The sequence below is a fragment of the Centruroides vittatus genome, unplaced genomic scaffold, assembly GCF_030686945.1.
Source record: "Centruroides vittatus isolate TY-2023 unplaced genomic scaffold, ASM3068694v2 contig_199, whole genome shotgun sequence".
In the NCBI taxonomy this organism is placed as follows: Eukaryota; Metazoa; Arthropoda; class Arachnida; order Scorpiones; family Buthidae; genus Centruroides; species Centruroides vittatus.
Genome location: NW_027121224.1, coordinates 563,980 through 591,896, shown reverse-complemented (window position 1 = coordinate 591,896; position 27,917 = coordinate 563,980). Strand labels below are relative to the sequence as shown.

The window sequence follows — 27,917 nt, the reverse complement described above, 5'->3', positions numbered from 1 at the left end:
TATCTAACTCCGTTCTCGGGATTAAGGGAAGACAAGCGGACGGACGAGATTTTCAGACAATTCACTCACGTAAACGCTAACAAGGTCCCCGTGTTTTCGTTTCCGTAAGACCTTGACGGACTCGAGACGCAAGCACGACCTCTAGCGTCACATTTTTGGAACTTGCCATGCACGGAATTTAATTCTGTTTTTTGACAACAGAGGGCGATTTATTTCACACGTGTGTATTATTTTGAAATTGAAAGCTGAATAGGGCGATGTAGAACAAGGATGATAAATCTTTCAAGGCTAGAAATCATTCTACTTAAATTACCATGAAATATAATCGTTATTTTTCTCAATTACTTACAACATTAATATGTTTACGGAGAAGATCCAGATACCGAATTTTAATTTTACTAGTTCTTGTTTTAAATATATTTTTACTAATTATAATTTTTATATATAAACATTATTTTACTTGTTTACATTCGGAAGTAGTACAGGCAGTTTCTTTAATTGTAAGTAATTTAAAGTATTTAATTCACTCATACTGCAACTATTATTTATTTATTTATTTTAGAGTTTAATATCTGTCAACTAGGAACTTTAAATGCAATAAACAATTATTACAATTTTTCAAATTATTTTACTCATTAATGTAACAAAAGTATTATATACATTATTAAGTTTCATGTTTCATCTCTTAATTTTTCTGATTATTAACAGATAACTCCTTTATTCATACTTTTATTATAAAGGCTATTAACTGATTATTAAGTTAATATTACCAGTATTTTTTAATATTTATTCTTGTGTTTTTCTAACGTTTTTATTGTAATATTTACATTTAAGGTAATAATGTCAATGCTAGGAATAGCATATGTTGATTCTGTCAGTAATAATTCAAATAACACTTTAACCCAGCAATTTGTAGAAACTAAAACCTAAAAAATCATTAGTTAAGTGCATCATCATTAATGCATAGTACATCATAATGCATAGTACATCAGAATAGTATTATCAAATATATAAGAAATAACTAATAAAATAATTTTCTATAGCTACATTATTAGAATTTCATATTGAAAATATGAATATTTATCATTATACCATTGCATTAAATAAATTCTTTATAATTTATGAATTTATTACTACAGATAACTTGGAAAAATAATCAGAAAACATGCTAAAACTTTAATAAAAACATCATATTCAGTTTTTTAAGGAATCTGATCTAGTTCAAAATACATATTCTTTTAGCTTATCGCAACACATCTTTCTTGTTGCCGAGATAGTTTTATTGAAAACTAATGTTTTTGGCCTACTCTAGGCTTAACGAGAGAATTGGAACATTGGTGCAGACCCGAGGCTCAATAGTAAAATGGGATGAAGCAGTTATTGTCAAATATTTGCGCTCCCCAACGTTAGCAAGGACCGCCAAAAAAATTGAAATTTACGAGAGCTAACTCGAAGAGGCGTGCATAAATGCAAGGGACGCAGAAGGCCTACCGACGGCGTGAAAATTTATAGTCAAAAAGTTTGCTGTGAACTCGTAATCCTACCTTAGTTTATAGTTAAGTGTTTCATCAATTATACCTTAACAATTTACTTTAATGTTTATTTAAAGTATTATTAGTGGATTTATTTTTTATTTCTATTACTTTATATGACTTTGTTTTTTATTGTATATTTGTATATATTATTTTTTTCAGTTATTTTCTTATTTTTCCATTGTCAATTTTTTTGAATTTGAACATATTGCACCCCGGCAAGAAAAGTGACACAACTCAAAAAAGCATTATTTGAGTAAAACCTACTTAAAAAATACTATAAAACTTATAGTATAAGCTGCTTTTAAATTTCAGGTAAGTATTTATGGCAGGTACTATAGTAATTATGGATCTGTAGCTCTGCTCTCGTCAAATGTCAGGTGTTATCAGTTAAATATAGATGAGGTCTTTGAGTTATGTCACTTTTCTGCTTTTCTAAAAACTTTGTTATTTTGCAAGATAGAGATGTGATGCTTGTTGTGAACGTTGGGGCACTTCATACATATTTTTCAATGACATAATCTCAAAACTGCCATTTTTTGAGTTGTGTCACTTTTCTTGCCGGGGTGCAATATGTATTCTATTTAATGGAACGCCAATGTTCCAATTCTCTCGTTAAGCCCAAGGACGGCGTATAGAGTAGGCCGAAAATGTTACTTTTCAATAAAACTATCTCGGCAATGAGAAAGGTGTGTTGTGATAAGCTAATTATTTGCTGAGCACATTCTGTTTAATACATATTCTTCGCAAGATTATTTATTGTATTACATAAATAATACATTAAGCACAGTAATTTTCTATTAAAAAAAATAATAATAATAATAATAACAACAACATAGAAGTTTTTACCTTGTTTTTATTTTTCAAAATAAAAATATTAATACAAATATTTCAAATTTTACATATTAACAATACTTTATCTTATTTATCTATATAAATTACCTCCTGAATCACTTTGAAAAATTCTATAAAATAACTCATTTAATAAATCAGTAACACAGTAAAATAAAACAATGAATGGAGAGGTAGCAATATCCCTTAACATTAATTAATTATATAATTACAGGATATATATATAAATATCCTCTAAGACAATTTCTGCAATACAGGATATGTATCCTGTATGCTGGGTTTTCTCTAATTGTTGCAAGTAAACATAAAAACAATTTAATTCAAAAGTGGTCATGTACCTACCTGTCTTTGAAATAAAGGACTTTTTAAGTTAAATCAATACTAAGATGATTTGTTCTTTAAAAAAAAAAATTTTAATGCCAAATGGTTGTTTCCATTTCAAATTTTAATTTATAATTCTTATACTTTTTTGATTCTGTTTCATCTTTCTTAAGATTCAGATGTACAATTAAAATAATTTTCGATAGATTATCTTCTCAAAATATTTAAATAAGTTAATTACGGTAGGTATTATCTACTTTTCACTAAAAATGTATACAGAAAACTAAAAACTAAACTTTTTTTTGCAGTGTAAACATTATATAGATGGTAAAGCACTTGGCAACTTATGTCATGACCTTTGTATATCTGAAGTTTTAAAACCTACAGATTGCCAGCCACATCATGTTGGAAAAGATGTTGTATTTAAAGCAATGTGGGGAGAAAGGAAATTAGTACTAAAAGGATCTATGATGGATGAAAATCAATATGATCCGGTATACTGGACAGATGAAAATGGCTCTGCAGTATATCCGGACATCAAAATATTTTACAAGATGATTTACGATACCATCAGCAGAAATTTAAATACATCGTGCATCAATAATGATAACATGTTAACAAAATTATGGACAGCAAATATTTCAGATATATCTCATCTCTCAACTGACATGCAACATATTGCAATGAATAATATTTGGCATTTGTTGCAACAAACTGAATATTTATTTTCAAAATGTTTAGAAGATCAAAATATTTTTCCTAAAATTATAGGAAGCTGCGGTTATATTTACGCTGTTGAATATACCCAACCTCTTCAAAACTTTATGTTAGTTTTATATCCAACTTGGCAGGAAGATTTCTACAAAAGAACAGAAATAGCAAAATTATTATTAGAATATGTAAAAATATTAGACAGTGACCATATGAAGACTGAACTAGGCAAAATACATCTATGTGATGTAAAGATAGGCCACTTTGGACGCAACGTTAACGATAAAATTAAATTATTAGATGTGGATATGGTCTTTTTTGAATCTGTACTTTTGGATAATATCAGAATAACAAAAAAATGTTCAAACCACCAAGACTGTTCATTCATCGATTGTAAAGGATCTTGCAATTTTACTTCTGGGCAGTGTTCTTTGATTGTTCAAGATGACAATCTTCAAGTAAGTACATCATCATTTTTATTTCTAGTATTTAAATTGTTGGCTAAGTATATTTGCCTAGAAAAAGTTTTTGCTTAGTCATATTTGTCATTTGAAAACATATCAATTTATATTATTATGATCTTTGATATCTGTATTTTGAGAATCCTTCTATACATGGTCAGATATGGTCAAATAGTATATTAAAAAATTTTCAAAATTGGAAATGAAAAGTAGTATATCTATTGTGTCCAGCTGTTCTATTTATTGTGCACAGCTGGCAGATGTTAGTTTGCTACTTTGAGAAACTTGAATTTGAATCTGGTCAGATACTCTAATTTGAATTTGTCGTCTTGTTTTTCACCACTATTGCAGATATGTTTGTATAGCAAACCTATATTAACTATCTTTTACAAGAAAATGGAAAACAAAACTGGAACCAGTTGTAAATATCAAAAAACTTTTGATGTTCTTGATCTTAATTTCATGACAAAAGTTCTATTTTTTCTTTCTGCTGGTAATCCACAGTCTTTTGTATCTTTAAACATGGGACTGATAAAATTTAAATGATTAGAACTAGAGCAGAAATATCTTAGATGAATGATACTTTATCACCTATATATGGTATTTAAGTTAATCAAATCCAAATAGATATTATCTTTACATATGCAGTATATTTAAAACTTATTTGAAATATAAAAAAAATTCACTTTGGGATCATCTTCCTTGCTTTTTTTTATGAAGTTATAATAGTCTCTGCTCTCTCTTCTCAAGTTAAAAAGTAAGATTATATGTAGCTACTTAAGAATTTATGACTAAAATAAAGCCTTGAAAATATATCTAATTGCAAGTACTGAAAACATGTGTGTGTTTCTTTTTCGTTCTTTTGAAAAGTAGATGCTTATAGAAAAAGAATATTAGAGAAGAGGCATTCACACAAAGTATGAACTGACCTTAAGTTGTTGGCCAAGAGCCATGGAGGAGTTGTGGGTGCAAAAGTTATTTCCAGTTGGCACCATGAGTGAGTGACCAGTATGGTTATATCTAGATTAATTAATTTATTAATAGCTCTGGAAACAGAGATTAAATGAAGTCCAAGCAATGTAACTGGCATTGCATCTGCACAGTAAACAGGAGTTACAGATTCAAGTCCTGCTCCAGGCCAGTGTTTATTTTAGAATATTCTAAATTTGAATTAAAAATTAGTTTATTTTCAATTATTAAATTTATCATGAGATGGCAGCCAAATTGCTTTATTATCTAATTGAGCTGAGTGTGTGAAGTGAGAAAAGCTCATTTCTTTACACTCAAATATCATTGGATTTAAATAAACTCCTCTGAAGCAACTTGACTGATCTCAGCCTAATTTGGTATGGAATAAAGTCTCTGTGAATGTCACAAGCTATTTGGAATGTTGATCAGATAATGTCCACAAGAAATATCACGGGAAAATCCTACCAAAGACTTAGCTGAGACTTTAGGTGTTCAATTTGTAGGCATTGAAAATTACCGGACTACATTAAATGAGTCTTAATAGTCCAGTAGATAATCCAGTGGATTGTTTGGGAACTTTCAATTCTTGTGATTGTTTTTGAAATGATTTCTTAAGTGAACATTCAGCTGTTATATTAATCTCAGCTTAAGTTTCTGCTTTTGCTCATGGTCTTTCTAAGCAATTTCTTCTTCCAAGATGTAACAGGAAACTTTAGTCATTCTTTAAATGCTTGTCATTATCTACATATTAGTGTAATTTTAAAATGGATGACAAACTTTTGGCTTACCCTATAGTTCTACTTTTGTTTTATTTTTCAATTTTTCCTGTCTTATCTATTTCTATTTTATATAACTATCTCATCTAAAAAAAATTGTTTATTGATAAACAAATTTCATAGATACAAAACCAAGATTAGGTTTTAAAGTTTATTTTGTGGAAAATGAATATATACTATCAATATGCTAAAATCAAATAACTTTATTCTCATAATTGATTTTAGTATAAATACAGGTACTCCTCACTTTACAACCGAGTTCCGTTCCGACGACTACGTCGTCAAGCGAATTGGTCAATAAGCGAGGAGCTTGCGCCGGGAATATAAGATCGTTGTAAAATTATCCAAATTATGTAACAAACTTCAAATTTATTCATAAAAAGACTATTATAGTATGCGCGAGCCTATTATAGTACGCTTAGTGCGCATGTCACCATTCACCACTGACCAACACTCAAGCTGAGAAAGGGGATTCCCCGAATTACAGGTCAAAACTCGATTGGTCGTAAGTGCGAGTGGTCGTTAAGCAGATAGGTCGTAAAGTGAGGAGTACCTGTATATAATAAATTAATCAGAGTTTAAAAATACAATAAATATATTTATTTTTTCCAGATCTTAGAAAACTAAAATTTGACTTAAAATTAGCACATGATTATATTAAATATTAAGTAATAAATTAAATAAATTATATATTAATTAGTGTATAAAATTATAGTATCATTTTTTTTATAATCTCAGATAGGAAGTACTAAGCACTTTCAATTAGTTACCAGTAATTCTGAGAGTGCCTTTAAAAATTTGGATATAAAAATAAAGTTAGTTTCATTTATATATTTAGAAAATTTGCTGTAAATTTATAAATTTAGTTTACTTCTGTCTGATGAGTGAAAAAAAATGTGGATGTCAATCTAAATAACAGTTATTACTACTACTACCAAAAATGCATTGCATGTTCAAGAATTTGGGTGACAATATTTTGGACATATGATTGAATGTAAATATAACTCCTGAAAGATTTCATAATACCTTCAATAATAATGTCTTATGTTTGCAAAAATTAAGAGATTATTGTTAAAGGTATACAATCATTTATACAAGTATTTCCCATAATATGAATAGAGCTAATGTGTTGGTTTGATCTTGAATGTGTATACTCTGCTGACCTAGCTAAAAAAATCAATCATCATATGACCTATGTTCGAATTTTCAAATTTTTATAGTTTTATAATCTCAAATTTCTTGCAAAAACATTGGAAATTTCAAATACAATAGTGTGTCGTTTATCCGAATCAATTAGGGACTGGGGTTGTTCAGATAACCGATTATGTATGAAAAATATATTAACCTATCTCATATTGAAATTTTTCTCCGTTGCGTGTCGCTATGTGTTGAATTTTTGTCAATGTTAAGCCTTAAGTAAATTTTTTTAAATAATAATTGTGGCTATTGTATCGTTAAAAATTATTTCTTTATTTTGTACAAACAAAATAAATATATTGAAAAATATAAAAACAAAAAAATTATATTTTGGAGGTTAACCTAGTATCAAAAACGTTCAATTCAGCACGACACAGTCCGACTGGAACACTTTCGGTTAACCGACATTTTGGTTGATCGGCTTTCGGATAAACGACGTTCTACTGTAATTATAACAGTTTAAAAACATCTAATTGTCTAATACATAGTATATGTTCTATATATATTATGTTGTTCATAATGAACATTTGGGTCTTATTCTGGGAAAGACTATAGTTTTCTCATATGTACTAATTAATGCATAAGCAACTTTTAGCAATACTGTATTTAGATTTGAAGTAACTGATTACAGACAAATTATTTTCAGAATTTTTTTTCTATATTTTCTGAAAATATAATGTTTGGAAGTTTTTGATATATAGTAAACCCCACTAAGTTGGACAAATTTTTAATGCTTTAACTTAAACTAAAAAATTAAACAAAAATAGCAACTTCTTTTTTCCACAGTCTCCTCAACTAAGCACATTCCATTCCATATCATCATTCCCAAATCAACCTAATATAATTTGCACAGGATATCATGTGCAATTTTGTCTTCTTTGGATTCCAAACAAGACATCATTATTACAGTAAAATAAATTGTTCCAATAGTGTAATGTTTTGTATTTGGTATACTCTGAAAGCACAATATACTGTATGTGCTCAAGTCATAATAAAAACTTTGTAAATGGACTGATTTATAATTGAGCTGTTTTTTTGAAAGTGGTATAAGTCCACTTTTAGAAAAAAATGAGTTAATTAGTGACAGTTTTAGTGAGCCATATCTGTCCTCATTTTATATTTATAATAACAAAGTCAATGGTGTACAATATCTTCATAAATTAATTAAAAGAAGTTTAACTGTAAAATGTTACCACAAGAATGTTTTCTTGAAAGTGGAATAAGTCCACTTGTAATAATCAATAATTGAAACAACTTTCCTAAAAATCTTTAGCTATTATCCATTATAATGTCTTAAGAAGATAACATCATAAACAAGATATTGGTGTTATTCCTCAGATGAAGTGATGAGAAGTCCTTTTCCTCATTCTGTTCAGTTTTCTTTTTCAAGCTTTAAGACCATTATAACCATTTATATACTGCTCCAGACTATTATAATGTAATAAAGAATTGCCAGAAGAAAACTGATTTCCTTTTATATGAAATGAGTTTTTTTTTCCTCAACCAAATCCCTAGAAGAAGCAATATCAAACGGGAAAAAAAATACATATGGGGAAATTACAAATTGGCTGAAGAAATTCTGTCTGGATGAGGTTTTAAAAGGGAAAAGGGTTACCTTACAAAATTTTTTATAAAATTTCTATTACAAATTTTTACAAAACTTGTGGAAGAAAATGTTAAATTAAAAGTTCTTGATTTTATTTGGAAACAAGGAAGGCCTAAAAATCTTAGCAAAATTACTGTTACCACTCTACACATCTTCAACACCTGTAATAAGAGACAAATATAATGATATGATGAGTTTACTGCCTTACCTTCTATTCACCATAAATGTTTCACTATGCTAAGTGTAAAGGAGAAATAAGATTGAAATATGAATACATTTGTTATTACCTTAATGAAGTAATATACTTTTCATAGTTGTTTATTTATAAATTCTTATATAACTGAAAATATTTCTTAATAAAGTCGATTATTCATTACTTAGGTTTTCTCATTTTAACTATTTTTTATTCCAGCCAGCTTCAATCAAAATATAAATCTAAAATTGTTATTGTTCATATTTTTCATAATTTGTTGTTATTGAAAGTGTATTTTTTCTTTAATAATTTTTTTATTTTAAAAACATTATCCAAATTTATTAATGTTTGCCAATAGTTTTTAGTTGATTCAAATGCAAACCTTTAAATATCTCAATGTATGAATAAATGGGCTTGTACCACTTTCAAAAACAACTGCTTAATAATGTATCATATTCATTCCTAACAACATAAAGAATTGCACTAATTTGGATTTTTGCAAATTCAAGTGACCCTTATCCCCATTTAGTCTGACTTAGCGGAGTTCTACTGTGTAGTAAGTACTTGACTCTTGCCAAGCAGAAATAATCCTTGTAATTTTACTATTATGAGAATAAAAAATAATAATAATATTATAATTGAAGTACATGTAAGAGAACTTTTATCTCTGATAATTATTCTTTTCTAAATGATAAACTATAATAGAACAGTTTTCCTGATATTGAGTATTATTGATGAATTATTAGTGAGTTTAAATGCATCTTATTAATCAACATTTGAATTATAGAAAGAGGGAAACCTCTCTTCACATGTTTGGAATTTCAAGAGAGTAATTGTTGCACTAACCTCATTAAATTGTTGTTTAATATGGTTTTTTCATAATTTCTAAATGTATAACATATTGCTATATATAAATCGACTTTTGCTAAAATAAATTATGTTTAAATATTAATTTTTCAGAGAATATGTCGTAACATATTTTCCGGTCACATTATGAAACGTTTTGGTCTTCTCAGTTCTCCTCCTATTGATATTGCATCAAAATTACAAGATATATTAGAAAAATGTATAGAAGGTAATGCAAAGGACTACGTTTTAGATCAATTATATAAATTATTTGATAAACATTAACTAATCACTTATATAAATTTATTATTTTTTGTGTTGAAATGAATCAAAATAATTTTAAATCTGTGATAAAATAGTAAATTATTTTTTATTTTTAAATTATTTAATTTTAAACTATAAAATAGAGGAATGTTACAAAAGTTGAATTGTTAATTTTTCAAAATATTTATCAATGTAACTGGGAGTGTTTTTAATAATTAAACTACAGTATTTTCAGAAATATCTGAACAAGTGTTGTGTTTAACTGAATTTTTTCGTTGAGCAAAGAAGTTACTAGTTTTAAAGATATTAAAAAATGAAATATGAACATTCTTCAAAAGAGATCACAAAACAAATGAAGCTAGTAATTGCCATTCTTTTAGAATATTTAGAAGTGTAACCATATAAAGTCCATACAGTATAAGGAACTGCTAATACTGTGTTTACACTAGGAAAGTTAAATGAGTTTTCAAATAGTTTAATGTTTGAAAAAACTAAATTTTTAAAATCTGACCTAATAATAATACCAGCTCATACTAAAATTTGGTAACATTTTCTGATATAACTGTTACACGGCATTCAGCATTGGATGTTGCCACAAAACTTATATTTCATTCATTTTATTAGCAGAGGCATTCAACTAAAACAAAAATAAAACAAATATCAATCTTTTACAGTAGTTCTTCATTCAACAGAATTTTTCTAACAAAAACACAATTTTACTTTCATTATAAATGTAAACTTTGTTGAAGGCTTACTTGGCAGCATTGGTCTGTTTATTTTTGAATAGCCAATCTTATAATTCGTCACACTACATTAAGATAAAAATTTAGCATGTTTTTACACCACAGAATTCTGATAATCTGTTGGATGAAATAAAATTCAATGTCAGTAAAGTAGCAGTTGTGAGGAAAAATGTATTTAAATCTATTGTGAGATGTAGTAGTACATTTGCTGAATACAATAAATTGTATAATTATGTTTAATTTTGCATTTTTCTAATAAAATTTTTAAAGATTACCAGTATATTTACAACATATAAAATAACATAAAAATATTTTTGACCTCTAGTGAAAAAGAAGTTTTAAAAATAATTAAAATTAATATGGCAATTAAAAATGTATGACCTTCAATGAAAAACAAGTTTTGCAACAACTCAAAACAACAATGTTAAATAATCTATATAATTATTCAAAAAAAAAAAAAAAATTATATATATATTAGGCACATTACTATAGATATGATTTTTCAACAGAAAAATTAATTAAATTTTAAGTTAGTTTATTTATATAATTGCTGATAAATACAAAAAATAAAAATAAACTAATAAATAATCTAGCAAAATTTAATTTATACATTTCAATTAAAACATTAATAAAAATACTCTTACAGTTAGTGTCAATAAAAGTGGTATACTTCTTTTTTTAATCTAACTTTAGAAATGACGATAATGGTCATCCATTCTATAATTCTATAAAATTTTAATCTTATTAAACTATTATCCAGGTATAGATGGAATCAATTCAAGTTCTTATACAGTAACTCTCTCAGGTTAAACTGATGTTTAAAAATGTTTAAGTCAAAAAATTACAGAAACTTTTTTAAATCATAGAATATTTATAAACATTTTATATATGGAGTATAAAGCCATAAGAAGTTGGGCCAGTATGTTTTATATTCTTTACATTCCTGATAAAAATGGGAAAATTTAAATTTTATCTTCTATATGCAGTCAGATTTCCATATTACGAAGTTCTACATAACAAATTCTTCTGTAGAATGTTGAAAATATTTTTTTTGATTTTAAACTCACTGATGGTGCATTTTCTATTTAATGAATTTCTGTGTAACAAATTTTCCAGTGGTAATTTGTTATATAGAAGTTTGACTGTATTTGGCAAAGAATCTCATCCTCAAGTTATTTTGTAAAGTTTGATATAGAAAAACAGCATTTCCATTCTTAAAGAAATCGATTGGTATTCAAATTATTTAGAACCAAAATATAGAAAATAATTTATTTTCAAATTTCATTATATTTCATGCTTAAAAATATCAAAAATAAATTTATAAAAATTGTACAAAGTAAAAATATTCAATAATATTTTTGTGTGTTTTAACAATTGTCTTTTTTAATCATATTATTAATTTTTTCTATAACAACATTGACATTTTTATTTTTATCGATTTTTATATAAGAACCTTTACGAATTGTTATTATAGACATCCATTCAGGTAGTAAATCAGCCATTAACTGTAAATGTTTTTCTGTGTCTTCTGAAATAAAAAAAAAATGTACATTTACTATTACTATTATTCAGATATCATAATTTCTATTTTACTTATAAAAGTTCTTAATCTCTTATGATATAAATCGCATTACATATTCAAAAATAATGTCTAAATATTATAAAATTATACATATTAAATTTTTAACTAAAATTCTTAGTTGAAATCTAAAAAAACAAACTATAGAAACATTTTAAAATACAAGGCTTTGTCATTACTCCAGACAAAAAATTTATGAATATGAGAAATATTTATAACAGCATTTACTGATATTAAAACATATCAGCAAATGCTGTTATAAATATTGTTATTATTATAAAATGTTGTTTTTTTACAACTTTATTTTGATCTATAATAAAAGAAAGAAGTTTTGTGTCTTTTGTTCAAAGAAACTGACTTGAAAAGATCATTAATTCATAATTTTACATTTTTTTAAGACAAAGCTTTGCTAGAGGATGACCTTACTTTCTACTTTATGTACAGATCTTTAAAGATTTCAGCCGTGGAAGGATTCAAATTTATAGAAAAACAGAACAAATGATAATTTACTATAGATTTTTAAAAATTAATTTATGGTTTATATTATTGTTCAAAATAAATAATTTGTGACTAGAAAAGTGACTTGATAAATTTACTTTGCTCATTTAATTAATAATACTTAAACCATCAAAAATTTCCATAATTATTTAAAATATTTTTCCTTGCAATTATAAAGTTTATAATCAAACAAATGAAACTTCTATACCTCATATCTAAATATTTTGAAATAAATTTTAAAATGCAATCTTAATCTATTTGTGGGAAATTATACTTTTTGTAAGTACACTGTACTTTATTAATAGTTTTTACATTTTTAAATTATTTTAAATTTAAAAAAAAAACGGTTATGGTCGTTAATGAAAAATTATGTGATGTGTTTGTCATATTTTTATTTAATTTTTGTAAAATGAGTTGACTTATTGGTGATTTTGATTTTCTAAACTGTGTGGATTAAGAATGATTCTTTCAGTCATATTCCTTCAGTGATTCTAAAACTGAGATAATTTTGACTCATCACAAAACCACATGAAAGCAAGATTCATAAATATACATTAGAGCTATTAATAAATTAATAGCTCTAATGTATATTTATTATTGTTATTAAATATGCTCTAATGTATGAGCATAATAGCATTTAAAAAATCAAGCAGACAAAAGTTTTTAGAACACTTGGAACTTTTTGTTTATTCTGTTATATTCAATGTTAATTTCTTTGTTTTTGTCGCTGTTAAAATATTTAATTCAAAGTAAATATATCTTTGTTCTGATATAACTTTGTCAGTTGAAATAAAGAAAAAGATTCACCAGTTATCTGCAACAGGACTCACCATAAGAAAGATAGCACAGATAGTCAAAAAGCAGCCATGTACTATTTTCAATGTATTGCATAACAAAAGTTGGAAGAAAGCTAAGCATATTGGGCACCCAAAAGCAATAAAGAAGTGAGATGCACGACAAATTAAGTGTCATTTCCACAAAAAGTAGCAAGAGACTATATTGTCAACAGTTGAAGTATCAAAGAACAACTCAAATTAGGTGCTTCCCAGCATTCTATTCATTGATTTATGGTTAACAACTTTTCTTATGGAAAAAGTGAAGAAGGATTTGCCATTGACAAATAACCATAAATATCAACATCTTGAATTTGAAGAAAAAAAAAAAAAAAATGTCAGAGAACATTTCAATTTTATTTTAATTATATTTAGTAATGAAAAACGTTTTTGTTTGGATGGTCTAGATAATACCAAGTCTCATTTTGAGAAAACTGCAGGAATTATGGTAGGACCTCATTGCAAAAAACACCAGGACGGAGGTGGCTCCATAATGATTCTGGGTGCCATAAATAATTGGGAAAATTGATAATCAAATTCATTGAAGGAAAGTATAACAACATGAAGTACCTGAATGATCTGAAAACAACATTTCTACCTTTTTGTGAAAATTCTTTTCCACAGGGGAAGTGGTTTGGCAGCAAGATAATGCTATGATCCATACAGCTGGCATAGTTAGGCATTACTTTGAAAAGAATAAAGTTCCTGTAATTAATTGGCCAGCTCATAGTCCTGACTTGAACATTACAGAAAATGTATGAACATGGACAGTTTAATTCTCATGAGAAGTTAAAATGTGCAATTCAACACTGTGCTGATAATTTTTATACAAATATTATTATAAATCTTTATAAATCAATTCCTTCTAGATTGTTAAATGTTGTAGAGAAAAAAGACAGTGCAACAAATAATTAATTGTTAATTTTGTAGGAATCGTTTATTGTGGAACTAAATTATATTTAATCAAATTTTGGAAAATGTTAAAACCACATTTAATCTACGTATTAAAAAAAATATTTTAAAAATAAAGCTATTTGTTTAAGTCCATACTTTTGTAAGTGATAATCATAGAAAATTAAATTTGAATGAGAACAACAAGCATTTTATAAAACCTGAACAATAAAGAAATAATCAGTGTTAGAAAAAATTTAAATCATATTTTTTTATTTATTTTAACATAACATTTTATTGATTTCTACAAGTATTTGACATATGGAACAGTTTTTTTCTTAGAAAATCACTATGTTGGCTAATAACATAAAATTATATGTTATGCCTCTTATAACCATTTTTTACTAAAGACCAAGACCATGAAATCAACTTTTTTATAAACCTTTAATGCTATGCATTTTGGATGTGTAGCATTTGAAATTCAATTTAGAGTTCATGTGATTTCAGTGAAGTGTTTTCTCTTAAGCATTAATTCAATACTGAGAATAAAAATGCTCACTTCATATAATTGTAATAAAATTGTGAGTTAATTTCAATAATAATCCAATATGCCTAAATGTGTTGCATTTATATGGTTCAGACATTATCCAAATTTAAGTGAAATTCTTGACAATTAAAATTTATTCAGCTCTTGAAGCTATTTTAATGGTAAAAATAATTTTTATGTTTAATATTTACAATTTTGGTAATATAAATATAACATTTCTAGAATATTATCTAATTTTCAAATTATATTTAAATAGTTCCATTAAAAACAGCTTATACAAAAAATAATGAAGACAGCTGAAAATGAGCCAAGCATTTTTAAAATAAAGATTAAGTCAGTAACCTTAAGAAAACAGCATGGTCGATATCTGTTAAACAAAACAATGCTTACCTAAAGAAATTGGGCAATGATAACTCTCAGAGATTTTCTTTGAAGCTTCTTCTACTAATATAGCTGCCTTACGTTCAGTTACAAAATAACTACATCGTAATTAAGGAACACACTGAAATTCTACATTAACGATGTTGTTATTCAAAAGCTTTTGATATTAGTGTATAAATACTTAAAAATTAAATTGAACTACAAAAGAAATAAAGAAAAATCATATGGTTTGACTTCACTGAAACATTTTTATATTAATCAGACCTTATTAAAATAAGTTTAATAATTAGATAATCTTTAATAATCTAAATCATTATCCCTCTATTAAAAAACAAATTACAGAAACAAAATAAGTCATTAGTTTTGCATTATTTTGTTTTGATACAAGAACTCACATCAATTTACCAAATTTTTATCCAATTTTATATGTTGCCAATAACAATTATAATTTTATTGTTTACCTTCAAACTAAATCTACATTAGCTGGAATTTTTATAAATTATATATATAAAAAAACACATTTTCATACATTTCCTGCACTTCTTTGTAGCTCTAACAAACATTTTCAGCTTGATTTACAGGCCTTCTTCAGGTTAGAAGCCTGATTGGATTAGATTTAGATTAAATCTATTAAAAAGCTAGCAACAAAATATGGCTACAGTATTAAACTAATTACTGAATTGGCTCAAATTTTAAAAAACAAATCAGATAATGAAACAGAGCAAAAACCCTAACAGCAAATATATAACAGTTGAATTTGACTCTAGGTTATGAAAAGTTTATTCTAGCATAGCAAAAGATATACAAACAAATATAGCATTTAAAAAACCCAACAATATTCAGATTATTAACCAATAGAAAAAATCAAATAAACAAGAACAAAGCCCTTTGAATGTACAGTACACCATACCTCTAGAAGATTCTACATTCAGCAGACACCTAACCTATATAGGCTCAACTAACAGATCAATTGAAGCCAGAATAAAAGAACATAAATATGATGTCCTTCAAGGAAATTATAACACTACCTTAGCCCGATATGCAAGTGAGCCTGGGGCGTCCCCATGTTGGAAGATGCAGAATTATTAAGAAAAATATTTGATATGCAAAAATTAAGAATAAGTGAAACCATCGACATTTATAAAGCAGCAAGCCAAAAGCTTTTGCATTAACAACAGAGAAAGCTTCAGCATATTGCAAGCTTGGCAAACATTTTTATCTAAATGTACTTAAATCAATATTTTTTTTATTACAGTAGAGCGTCGAGAACGTCGATAAGTGGAACGATTTTCAGTCGGACTGTGTCGTGCTGAATCGAATGTTTTTGATACTAAATTTACTTCTAAAGTATAATTTTCATGTTTTTTATATTCTTTAATATATTTATTTTGTTTGTACAAAATGCAGAAATAATTTTTAACGATACGATAGCCTCGATAATTATTATAAAAATTTTCGTTAGGCTTAAAATCGACGAAAATTCAACACGAAGCGACACGCAACGGAGAAAAATTCAACAGGAAGCGATACGCAACAGAGAAAAATTTGAACATCGGACAGGTTAATGTATTTTTTCGTACAAAGTCGGAAAATGGAACAAATCATTAACTGGAAGGATCCCAGTCCCCAATTGGTTCCACTTATCGACGCTCTACTGTAATTGCCTCCATGTGCTTAATATTTATTATAGGTTCTTTTAAATTTTCAATAAATAATTTTATTTTAATTTATATATCTCAAGTTACAACATAAGAAATTTAAATAACCTCAAAGAAACTTTGAATTACAGGTACTCCTCACTTTATGACCTATCTGCTTAACGACCACTCGCACTTACGACCAATCGAGTTTCGACCCGCGATTCGGGGAATCCCCTTTCTCAGCTTGAGTGTCGGTCAATGGCGAATGGTAACATGCATACTAAGTGTACTATAATAGGCTAATCGCGTACTATAATAGTCTTTTTATGAATAAATTTCAAGTTTGTTGCATAATTTCTATAATTTTATGACGATCCTATATTCCCGGCACGAGTTCCTCGCTTATCGACCAATTCGCTTAACGACATAGTTGTCGGAACGGAACGCGGTTGTAAAGTGAGGAGTATCTGTATTCCATTTTAGAACACAGCATAATTGAAACGGCTTCTCACCTAAAAAAGGCCTGTAAATCAAGCCAATAACATTTGTTAGAACTATAAAGTGCTGGAAATGTATGAAAATGTGTGTTTTTTATATATAAATTGTTTATCTTCATAATCAGAATATTAACTTTGCATTAAATATTAACTAAGCTTTTTTAAATTGGTTTAATTGCAATTTAATAAAAATAATTTTTTTCACTTTTATTATACTAGATATGATTATCAAAATATTCTGAATAGAATATTTTGGATATTAGAACATTAAAAAAATTAAATTGTAAGAATTCATGGTTAATCATGGTTTTAAATAACACAACTTTTACCACAAATTGAGTTATTGGTGTTATGATAAATTTTTATAATATTGCATTAGCAAAAAATTATACTACTGTATTTTAAAACAAATCAAAAAGTTTCTTTTATATATTTAAAACTATTATTTATAATTAAATGCCAAAAATTAGCTGTTATTGTTTTTCTCTCTTATTACCAAGTATCATCAATATGGAATCTAACCATACTAATAATTTACAAGCATCGATTCAATCACTAAATACTTTATAAGACACAAGATTTGGACTTGCTCATAGATCAGGGTGTAAATAATAAAAGGAAGGTCAGACATAGAATACAGACTGGCTGGCAGGATAGGGGAAGGATGACAGGTATTCTATGTGATAGAAGAATTTCCCTTTGATCGAAAGGAGAGGTTTATAAGTTAGTGATAAGACCTGTGTTAATGTATGGTATTGATACTCTGCTTTTGACTAAGAAAAATGTGAATAGGCTGGAGGTAGTTCAGATGATGATGAGGTGGGCATGCAGAGTGACAAGAAGGGATAGGTTCAAGAATAGCATGCTGAGATCTTGAGAGTGGAGAAAATCTCTAAGAAAATCAGAGGTGATATTGTGGTGGTTTGGACATATGGAGAGGAAACCTTCAGATTATGCTGAGAATTTTTGTTATGTATTTTCTGTCATAGAACAATCCAGTTTGCAGAGTTTGCAGTTTGCAGATGAAACCCCAAAAGGAGGAGAAGAGGTAGACTGAGAAGATGATGGTTTGATTATATGTTTAAAGATATAGCAGCTCTTAGAATTAATTGCAAACATATAATAAATATGCTAATAGTTAAATTAATGTAATTTTGTGTGTTAATATTTTAACCTTCATAAGACATCTTTGCATTTTCACATATATAAAAATGTATATGTATCTTATAAATCTACATTTAATACTAATGATAATACCAAAATATAAATAATATAAAATTATTATTTTAATATTTTACCAAAGTAACGCAAAATGGCAATAAAAAAAAATGAAATAGCGTAACATTACAATTAGGCTCTATCATAAAATTTTCAAATATCCCAAAAAAATTTTAAAATTGTATTCTTGACATTATATTCAAAATCTGAAATTTAATTTTTAATTCATAAATGAAGCAAACTATAAACTTTATTTATTCAAATTTGTTTGAAAGGATACTTTCTAAGAATGTTTACCATTTCTGGTAATCGAGTTAACATTTCTACTCGTTTTTCTTCTTCTGGTCTGCGAGTTATTAATTTCTGTATTCGAGCTGCTTCTCTAGCTCTAATCTTTATAAAAAAAAAGGAAAATGAAAATTTTTATAAATAATCATCGTGATCATCAGAAAGTTTTAATTAATGAAATAAAAATACAATTTTAAACTTAAATCATATACAATTTAGTATGAATAGTTTAATAATTCAGTACTTATATATTTAATATTCAATGAATACTCATTTAATAATCAAAACAAGACAATTTTTTAAACCAGTGTTTCAACTGCTGGTCCAAAAAAAAGTCACCAATCTGCAGAAAAATATTTGACTATACTGATGCTGGCACAACTGATTACAGGTGACATTTAATTAGTAATCTAGGGTTATTCTATATACTTTATTATGTATAGTAACTCTAGATAAACTTATGTAAGCCTAATAAATAAGCATAATTCATAGTTGCATATACAGCAGACCCGCGGTAATCCGGCACCCCCTATAATCTGACGTGCCTATAACATTTTGCATGCACCATAAATTTATTTGTTTATCCATTTTCAAATTAAGATCATACATAGTATGTATCTTGGAAATACTTACATATGTTGTATGTAATTGATTGACATCAATATGTTTAGTTATTTTTTTTGCAAGTACTTTAGCGTTAATGATGTTAATTTTATAATAAACCCTATGCTATCTATTGTGTTGTTTAATTCACTAAGTCCCATATTATATATTATGTAGTACATATAGATTTGATCTTACCATTTTTATAAGTATGTAATTTGTTGGATTACAAGGCACTCCTTTTCAAAAAGTTCTGGACTACAAGGGCTCAGTGGCAGTACACTATAGCAGTGGTCGGCAACCTTTCTCACCTCACGGACCACTAAACTCACAATTTTGAATTCCGCAGACCACTATCATGAATTTTTTTAAATGATACAAAATGTGTACAATAATGATCGTAAAAGTTCAATTTTACTATATTAATGTGAAACTCGCATGTTTAATTGTAACAAATTAATGCAAGCCTAAAGTTCATTGCTGCTTGTTTGAAATAGATTCTTGGAGCTTTTCCACAAAGGACGACAATTGCACTCACAATATTGTTTATTGTTCATTATTTATTGATAACAATCACTTCGTATTTGGTTTTAGATTTGAATAATAACTTCCAATGAGTGGAAAAAAAAGCAACTAAGCATTTTGCATTTCTTTCGTAATCCTTCGCATAACCTTCAGTTGATCAATGTCAAAATTTCTCCACGAACCACCCAAATTTTCTCGCAGACCACCAGCTGCCAACCATTGCTCTATAGTCTGACAAATTTGATCATCCGACACCTCCTTGCAAAACGTTTGTCGGATTACCGCAGGTCTACTGTAATTACTGGTCTGCATAGTTATCCATAATTTGACTGGTCCATGATGAGAAAAAGATTGAAAAAGACTGTTCTAAACTATAACTGATGTACATAATCAATATACAGAACAAACTTTAAAGTATAAACTTGAAGGTTTGTATTCAACATAAAGCTTGTGCAATCAACTAACAATACCATGAAATAATTACTGTATTATTAGTATTTCAATGTGCTAGCTTTATCAAATTATCTTTATAAAACACTTCTATAACTAGTAGTATTTTAACTCCTAACAGATTATTTTTAATTTAAAATTTTATGTTTAAAGAATAAATAAAGTATAGGATGCATCTTTTCTTTTCATATAAGACATATATACCATATTTTTGCAGATTGTCCAGCATGTTGGTCTATCTGATGAGACCATGAAATCATATATTTCCATACAGTAAAAATGGCATACCAGTTTACATGAGGTTATATATCCTTTTTTAGAGAGCACTTTAAAAAGAGTTATGTCACATAAAAACAAACTGGTTTTTATTCTAAAACTGTGAAACTGTCAGCATTACAGCAAAAACTACAATTATACATTTAATTTCTTCATTTTATCTTCTTTCTAACAATGTAAAATATTCCATGAGTATTTTACATTGTAAGAAAGAAGATAAAATTCCAAAAGTGCTTTTTTAATGTTTATTTTATAGTAATTTGATTAAAAAATGAACATATTAAATTTAAAAAACTCACCATAAATTATCTCAACTTACATCCATTAACATCGACTGTGTGTGAAATTTGAGAGAGGTTATTTTTAAGGTCAGGGTAGATGAGCCGTGTAGCCCACACTGATTAACTACTACTATTACTAATGTCAGAAAGTCATTAATTGTTTTATTGTCTTGTAAACAAAAACTCTCTTTCTGGTTTTCAGTCAGTCAAATTACAATGTTATTATTTTATTATACAACGGGTGATCGGTTAATAAACAGTTCAGTTAATGAACAAATCGGATATTGAACACTTTCACGAAAGATTTTTATGTTATGACAATGAAAACCTCACAGAACAAACATGAGAAGAAGTGATGTAAAATAATGAATACAGACTAGTCTTCCCTTGTCTTCAGGAAATAATTTGAAACTTTTCGGAGCACAGGAGACATTGGCATCGACACTCAACTCAGTATATATTGATTGGATAGTATTCCTCCGAACTTTGAAACTCTCCCTTGTAATTCCAGCCTTTTATTTTTCTGAACAATTCTTTTATAGTATTCGCAAGACTGTTGGGCGGGCACTCATTAAGTTTTGTGTCAGTTTTTATTTTCAGGGTGAGAGTATAATAGCAAAGGTAGTGGGCAGATGTCTGATGTTGCTGGGCAATATAGCTTGAACAGGTCTACAGTAGGCTGCAGTTCAATCTTATCTAAGAAAGATACAATATAATCAAGAAGACTCAAACAGCTAAAGGAGTAACAAAAATCACATCTGAGAAATAAAAGAACTGAATAAAAAGATGAAGAATTTGTCTAGTGTTTGAAAATTGTCGCTTCATTCTGTCTGTGAAAGCAAATAAAAGAACATTGAAGAGCTCATAATGGAACATGAAACTGATCTGATGACAGAAGAATGCCAAGAACTCTTGAATGAAGAACACTGAGAAACTTGGCGAAATATAGGATTAATGCTGACATCTGCTATTTAAGATCTTTTGAAGAAGTGGGAGGATGTCAGAACAGTCTTAGAATGGTATCCAAACCAGGTTGAGGTTAATAGGTTTAGGGATCTCTACAATTACAATGCTATTAATTACTTCTGAAAAATCCTGAAAAAGAGAGAAATTCAATTGACATTAGACAGATTCTCTAACCCTCACAAACAGAAAAAAACATGATTAATAAAAATGCAAGACTGTGTATATATGTATTTTTATTATTGCATATAAATAAACGTAGTAAGAAAGTATATATTTTTTTATTTTTTGGGGTCTCCAGAATAAATTAATCAAATTCCCATAAAAACCTATGATAAATCGATAATCAGTTAACAAACAATTCGGATAGCGAACAAAGTCTTGGAACAGGTTATGTTTGTTAACCGATCACCCACTGTACTCAGAAGAATGTTTTCTTTATTGTTTAATTAACAATTAGTTTTGTTAGATCTGATTAATTTTTATATTTCAGTTGCAGTTTAACCAGCATGCCAGTAACCTCCATTTTTATGCAGCATGCTGGTCATTCCATGAAAATATGGTATGACTTAGCTAGCTTGTAACACTATTTATACATAAGTTTCTTTCATTCTTGTGTAAATTACTACTATTTTTGTTGATTTTAATTCCTATTTACAAAATTTAACAATGAAATTTCTTGTTTATTAATCCAAACATATGCAACGCAAGAGGCATTAAAATGATAAAAAAATTTCATTAATATTTCATTAATAACTATAATGTGTTTTCTAGTCTAAAGATATGAATAAAAGGAATGTAGTAAGATTAACAGAAGGTAAAGTTATGTAGAATGTTTATATAAAAATAACTTAAATATTTTCAATATAAAGCCTTAATTTTATTTATTCTTATTCAAAAGAAATCCTATAAATTTCAGATTCAAAGTAGATCAGATCCAATTTTTAGATATTGTTCAAAGTCATCAAATTCTGTTATTCCTCTTCTTTCATTGTGCTAAATAAGCTGCAATGTAATCAATTCTCATGACTTTTAAAAGCAGAGAGTATCATCATGTTAAACCCATTCAAGAAGGTCAATCTGATATGGAAAATTGAATCCTCCAGACAAAATACTGGTTTAGAATGTGAATGATGTTTAATAAAACAGTAAAATTCTATATATCTATTTATTTACCTTTTCAATTAAAGCTTGAGAAACTCCTTTAAGTAATCCTTTTTGCATTGTATCTTTAGGTTTAGTAACAGATTCAGATTCTTTGTGATTTTCTATTACACTCTGTAAAGCATTTTCCACCTGTATTTTATAAATAAAATTCTTAACATTTCAAAAAATTCTGAAAAAAATTAAATATAAAATATCCAAAAAATATATTTAAAAATTATCCTTGCTATTAACTGTTTATAGATCATGTTTAAAAATAATATACACTCTAAAATATTTTTTATATAAATTTGTTATTTAAATAATACTTAAAGAATATCTAGTAATGTGTTGTGGAGCATTATATGCATATGTTTGCACTTTCAAACTATTTGCATCACATTCATATTTACTTACATGGATTATACATCTCATGAATTAAAATATTTTGATAATAAAGTACTTATGTTTTATCATGATATTTATATATTTTTTTACTAACAATGTGTAGTACTGATGATTATATATTTAAACTAGTAAATAAAGTGATTAATATAAAAGCAATAAAATAATTTTTATATTATTTTAAGGAAGTTTAATTCTCCACATTATTATTATTTGCTACAAAAAAAATTGATATTTCATTAAAAATACCTTGACCATTTCATATATTATTACGGATACTTATAATTTCAATGTAGCAATATTATATTTATACTAGCAGGTAGGCTCGGCGTTGCTTGGGCAAAAGTAACGATAGCGAAGATTAAGATTATTACGTTATAGTCAACCTTACTCGTTTTCACAGAATGCAAGAATTGGGTCCCCCTGTTTCCAGACTAATTAGAGAATTTTTAGACGGATCTAAAAATATGTTTGATTTCCTGCAAAAACGAAAAAAACTGCATCTGCGTCTTGCACGTCACTTTCTCTTAACACTTCCATTGTTGATGGAAGTGTTAAGCCTTAATCCTGTCCCTCTCCCCCATGGGGAGGAATTTCGAAAAATCCCTTCTTAGTGTGCATTCTCGTGACGTACCCTAACTGTGTACCAAATTTCAACTTTCAACTCCTAACCGTTTGGGCTCTGCACTGATTATTATCATCAACTCGTCTCAATTATATATATAGATTACAAACTGTAATTTATCATGTCTTCTCTAAGATCATAGTAAAGAAGAAATAATTCACAAAATAATTTTTTTCAGATTGTTTCTGTAACTAAAGTTTAGTAAAAGAATAAAAAATAAACTTCTTTCTTCTCTCAAAATAAATTAAAAACAAAGAACATTTACTGAAATATACAGATAAAATTAGTAAAATTATTTTTAAAATAAATTTATAAACAACTTAACTTCATGACATGAATGCATAAAACTATTGTGTTAACATATAACATATTCTCTTTTACTTTAATATTTCATCTACTGATACAAAAAATAATAATAATAATAATAACAGTAGATCTCATTTTACAGAAAAAATCAAAAATATTTACTCGAATAGTAACTTTGTCTTTAAGCAATTTAAAAACATCTTGTGCTGTTGAATATTTTTTCACATCTGGTGGTTCTGGTAGAGAAGCAATTGCAATATCAGGTACTTGATCCACTGGAAATGAAGGATGCCATCGTAAAATTTCATCACTTGATACTAAGATTGGAGGATTTAAATTTGCTAAAAATTTCTAAAATAATACAAGATAAAAAATGTTAAAAATAAATTTTAAAAGAATTTACAATATAAAAATATTACCTTATGGTGGTCTTTAACAAACTGCAAAATTCTGTTATTAAAAATCTGTCTCCTTTCTAATAAACATGTTGCATTCATTACTTTAAATGACTCCAGACTTTTATTGTTTGTTTCAGGTAATGAATCTTCATTAACTATTTATATATATATAAATAAAATTTAATTACTAAATGTTAAATGAGCTGTTGAAAGTGAAAGTGGTGTAAGTCACTTTTCTTCTACATCAAGAAATTTAGACTTAAAGTACCAATTTAAAAATTACTGAAAGTTTATTGTTAAGTGCTTTTACCTGTGTGTAAATAATATAAATATTCTTAATTCTTTACAAAGAATATGTAAATAATGCTGTCAAGAACTGAAACTCAGCATCAGTAGATTTTTGGAAAAACTGACTTACACCATTTTTGCTTTCAGGGGTTCAAATGTCACAAAATATTTTTATATATTAATTATAAAATAATTAAACAATAATATATATATATATATATTGATCATGGATAAATCTATTAGTAATAAACTCTGTTAAAAATTATTGCCAATTGCCGTAGTATATAGCATGGTGGCCAAATCTTATCACAACAGGAGCTGTGCATCATCCATTACAAATACACAAGAACCATATCCTCTACTAAAATGGTATTTTATATTATACTGTATATAGTTAAAATACTATAGTTTCTCACTGTTACTTTACTGTTATTTCATGACCTGCTAGGTATATGTTCATTTAACTCCTCTGACTTTATGAACATAGCCTTAGTGTTCAGTTACCTGTTCAAAGTTAAGGTTTGAGTCATGCTTACAATCTGTGTGTACAGTGTATCAGATTACATAATAGTCAACAAATCTACAAAAATATTACACATATGTAAATAGTGTATACCTAGTTTATAAAAATAAATTGTGTAAGTAAACAAGCGTCACAGTTTGGCCAATGTAGGTAGATACATTTTCTAATAATAAATCCATTTAATTACATTGAATATTTAAATAAGTAGTGTAATATAGTATAATAGGATATTAAATACAGTGATGCTTTGTACTTCAAATTTAATTCATTCCAGGAGATTGTTCAAACTCCGAATCATTTGAAGTCCAAATCAATTTTTCCCATTAGAAATAATGGAAAGCAAATTAATCCATTCTCAGACTCTGAACAATACTCATTTCAATAAACTTATAACAGTAAATATACATAATTTAAGGTAAAAATAAAATGCCCTAATAACAAATTAAAACATGAAAGCCATAAATAAAATACTTAAATACTATATAATAAAATGAAAACTGTATTTATTGGTAGTACACAATGGACATCTGCATCTTAACATAGATGTGTAATTTAACATATTATAATGTGAGATTTTATCCTTTATTTAGAATCTTAGTTTAAATTCTTTACTTCACATTTTGCTTGAATAAAATCAAGTTGCAATGTCTTTGAATAAAAAGCATATTGGACATATTGTAATTGTGCTTTATGACTTTTGAATAAAATATAACACTGTACAAACAGTAAAAACAATTGTAATTTATATGGGAAAGATGCTCCTAAACTTTAGATATGTCAAATGTAGTTTAAAAAGTTCCATCCAAAAAATTTTGAACTAAAGGATACAAAATCTATGGGGTGCCCAAAAACTGTCAACAAAGAAAAACTGCAGGAAGAAATTGTGTAAAATCAATGAATAACACACAGTACAGTATATAAAATTGAACACACCAAAAATAAAGTGAAAAATGCACTGAAAGTATATGAACACTATGCAGGAGTGAGAGTGAGAGATGACTTGGACCAGTGATTCCCAAACTTTTTCAATCCACCGCCCCCTTTGTTCCATAAAGTTATACCCAATGCCCCCTAACCCATTTTCTCTTGTGTGAGAAAGGATTGGAAATATTCTTAGGAAAACTTTTCTATGAATCTCACACTTTATGCCCTTACCGTACATTGTTCTCAACATCTGGAAACCATTAAACACAATGTTTCCTCTTATCAGTTTAACAGAGGAAAGGGAATGGCTGTCAGTGACCCCAACTTTTGCCTTTGGTCACCGTTCAGTATCCTACCTCCAGCGCCCCCCTAGATTTACTCACGCCCACAAGGGGGCATTATCGTCCACTTTGAGAAACGCTGACTTGGACACACTTTGAGAAACACTGACTTGGACACACAGTTTTTATGATTTGAGAACATTTTTTTCACTGCACAGTTCAAACTTTAAATCATCATTCAAACTCTGAAGTGTTCGAAGTTAGAATCATTTGAGGTACAAGATACCACTGTATATTTAAATATAAATTCATTTATTATACTGTATATGTCAGCATATAACAACCTCAAGATTTCAAGCTGAAAAATTTTGTTTAGATCTATACCCATCTGTAAAAGTCAATCCCAAAACAGAGGTTACTAGTAAGCTAGAACTAAATGTGAACATGGTAGCCTATCACAAAAACAAATAATAAGGCTACACTATTTTCATCAAGAGACTAATTATAATACTATTCACAACATATGATACAACTCACATAAAAAAAGGATGTGGAAAACAGGATTTAAGTAGAACCCTAAGCAACTGCTTGAAATCATCAACTAATACTTTAAGTAAATTTAATTTGAATTAAATTTAAATTTGGTCAATGTAAGTGTTCTTTTCAGAAAATGTCTCTAACCTAAAGCAGGGTTTAGCAGTAGTCTGAAAACATTAATTAATACTTTAATTCTGTTGCTGCAAATGAGACTTTTGGTTGTGGATTCTTTATATGATCTTCAAGCTTCAAGTTCAATATAAAATATAAAATTAATAATTGAGATTTAGAAAATATGATAAAAGTTCCATAAAAGAAACCACACAAGATAATTAAAGACAGCATTTGATTGTAATTTGTAAAGATTTTTGTTATAACAGAAGTGATAAATGAAAAACAATATTATCAAAAAATAAGAGAAGTATAAAAAATTCAGTAGTATGAAAAATATATATTTAATAAGTGCAAGAATAAACAAATCATCATCATAAATAAAAAAGAAAGAAAGAAAAATCAAAACAAATCACATAAAACAAGCAAATATTT

The 27,917-nt window shown here is 27.5% G+C and overlaps 2 protein-coding genes across 3 annotated transcripts in view; one reads left to right on the top strand and one right to left on the bottom strand.

Moving 5' to 3' along the window:
- Positions 1 to 204: 204 nt before the first annotated feature.
- aln (allnighter) lies at positions 205 to 9,973 on the top strand. The gene is made up of 3 exons (XM_067264889.1): positions 205 to 500; positions 3,014 to 3,874; positions 9,579 to 9,973. The coding sequence occupies exons 1-3, from the start codon at positions 315 to 317 to the stop codon at positions 9,747 to 9,749; spliced, it is 1,218 nt and encodes a 405-aa protein (XP_067120990.1). The 5' UTR covers positions 205 to 314; the 3' UTR covers positions 9,750 to 9,973.
- A 1,796-nt stretch (positions 9,974 to 11,769) lies between these two features.
- Positions 11,770 to 27,917, bottom strand: part of dup (double parked) — a 42,487-nt gene continuing 26,339 nt past the window's right edge. The window contains exons 8-13 of one of the 2 annotated variants that reach the window (XM_067264878.1): positions 24,840 to 24,973; positions 24,583 to 24,771; positions 23,118 to 23,237; positions 18,836 to 18,948; positions 15,210 to 15,298; positions 11,770 to 11,999 (exon numbers count right to left, since the gene is read on the bottom strand). In XM_067264878.1, coding sequence (XP_067120979.1) covers positions 11,839 to 11,999; positions 15,210 to 15,298; positions 18,836 to 18,948; positions 23,118 to 23,237; positions 24,583 to 24,771; positions 24,840 to 24,973 — 806 coding nt within the window. In that variant the 3' untranslated portion in view covers positions 11,770 to 11,838. Of the gene's footprint in view, positions 12,000 to 15,209; positions 15,299 to 18,713; positions 18,762 to 18,835; positions 18,949 to 23,117; positions 23,238 to 24,582; positions 24,772 to 24,839; positions 24,974 to 27,917 lie in introns of those variants that run through there. The other variant, XM_067264879.1, reaches the window with a different exon arrangement.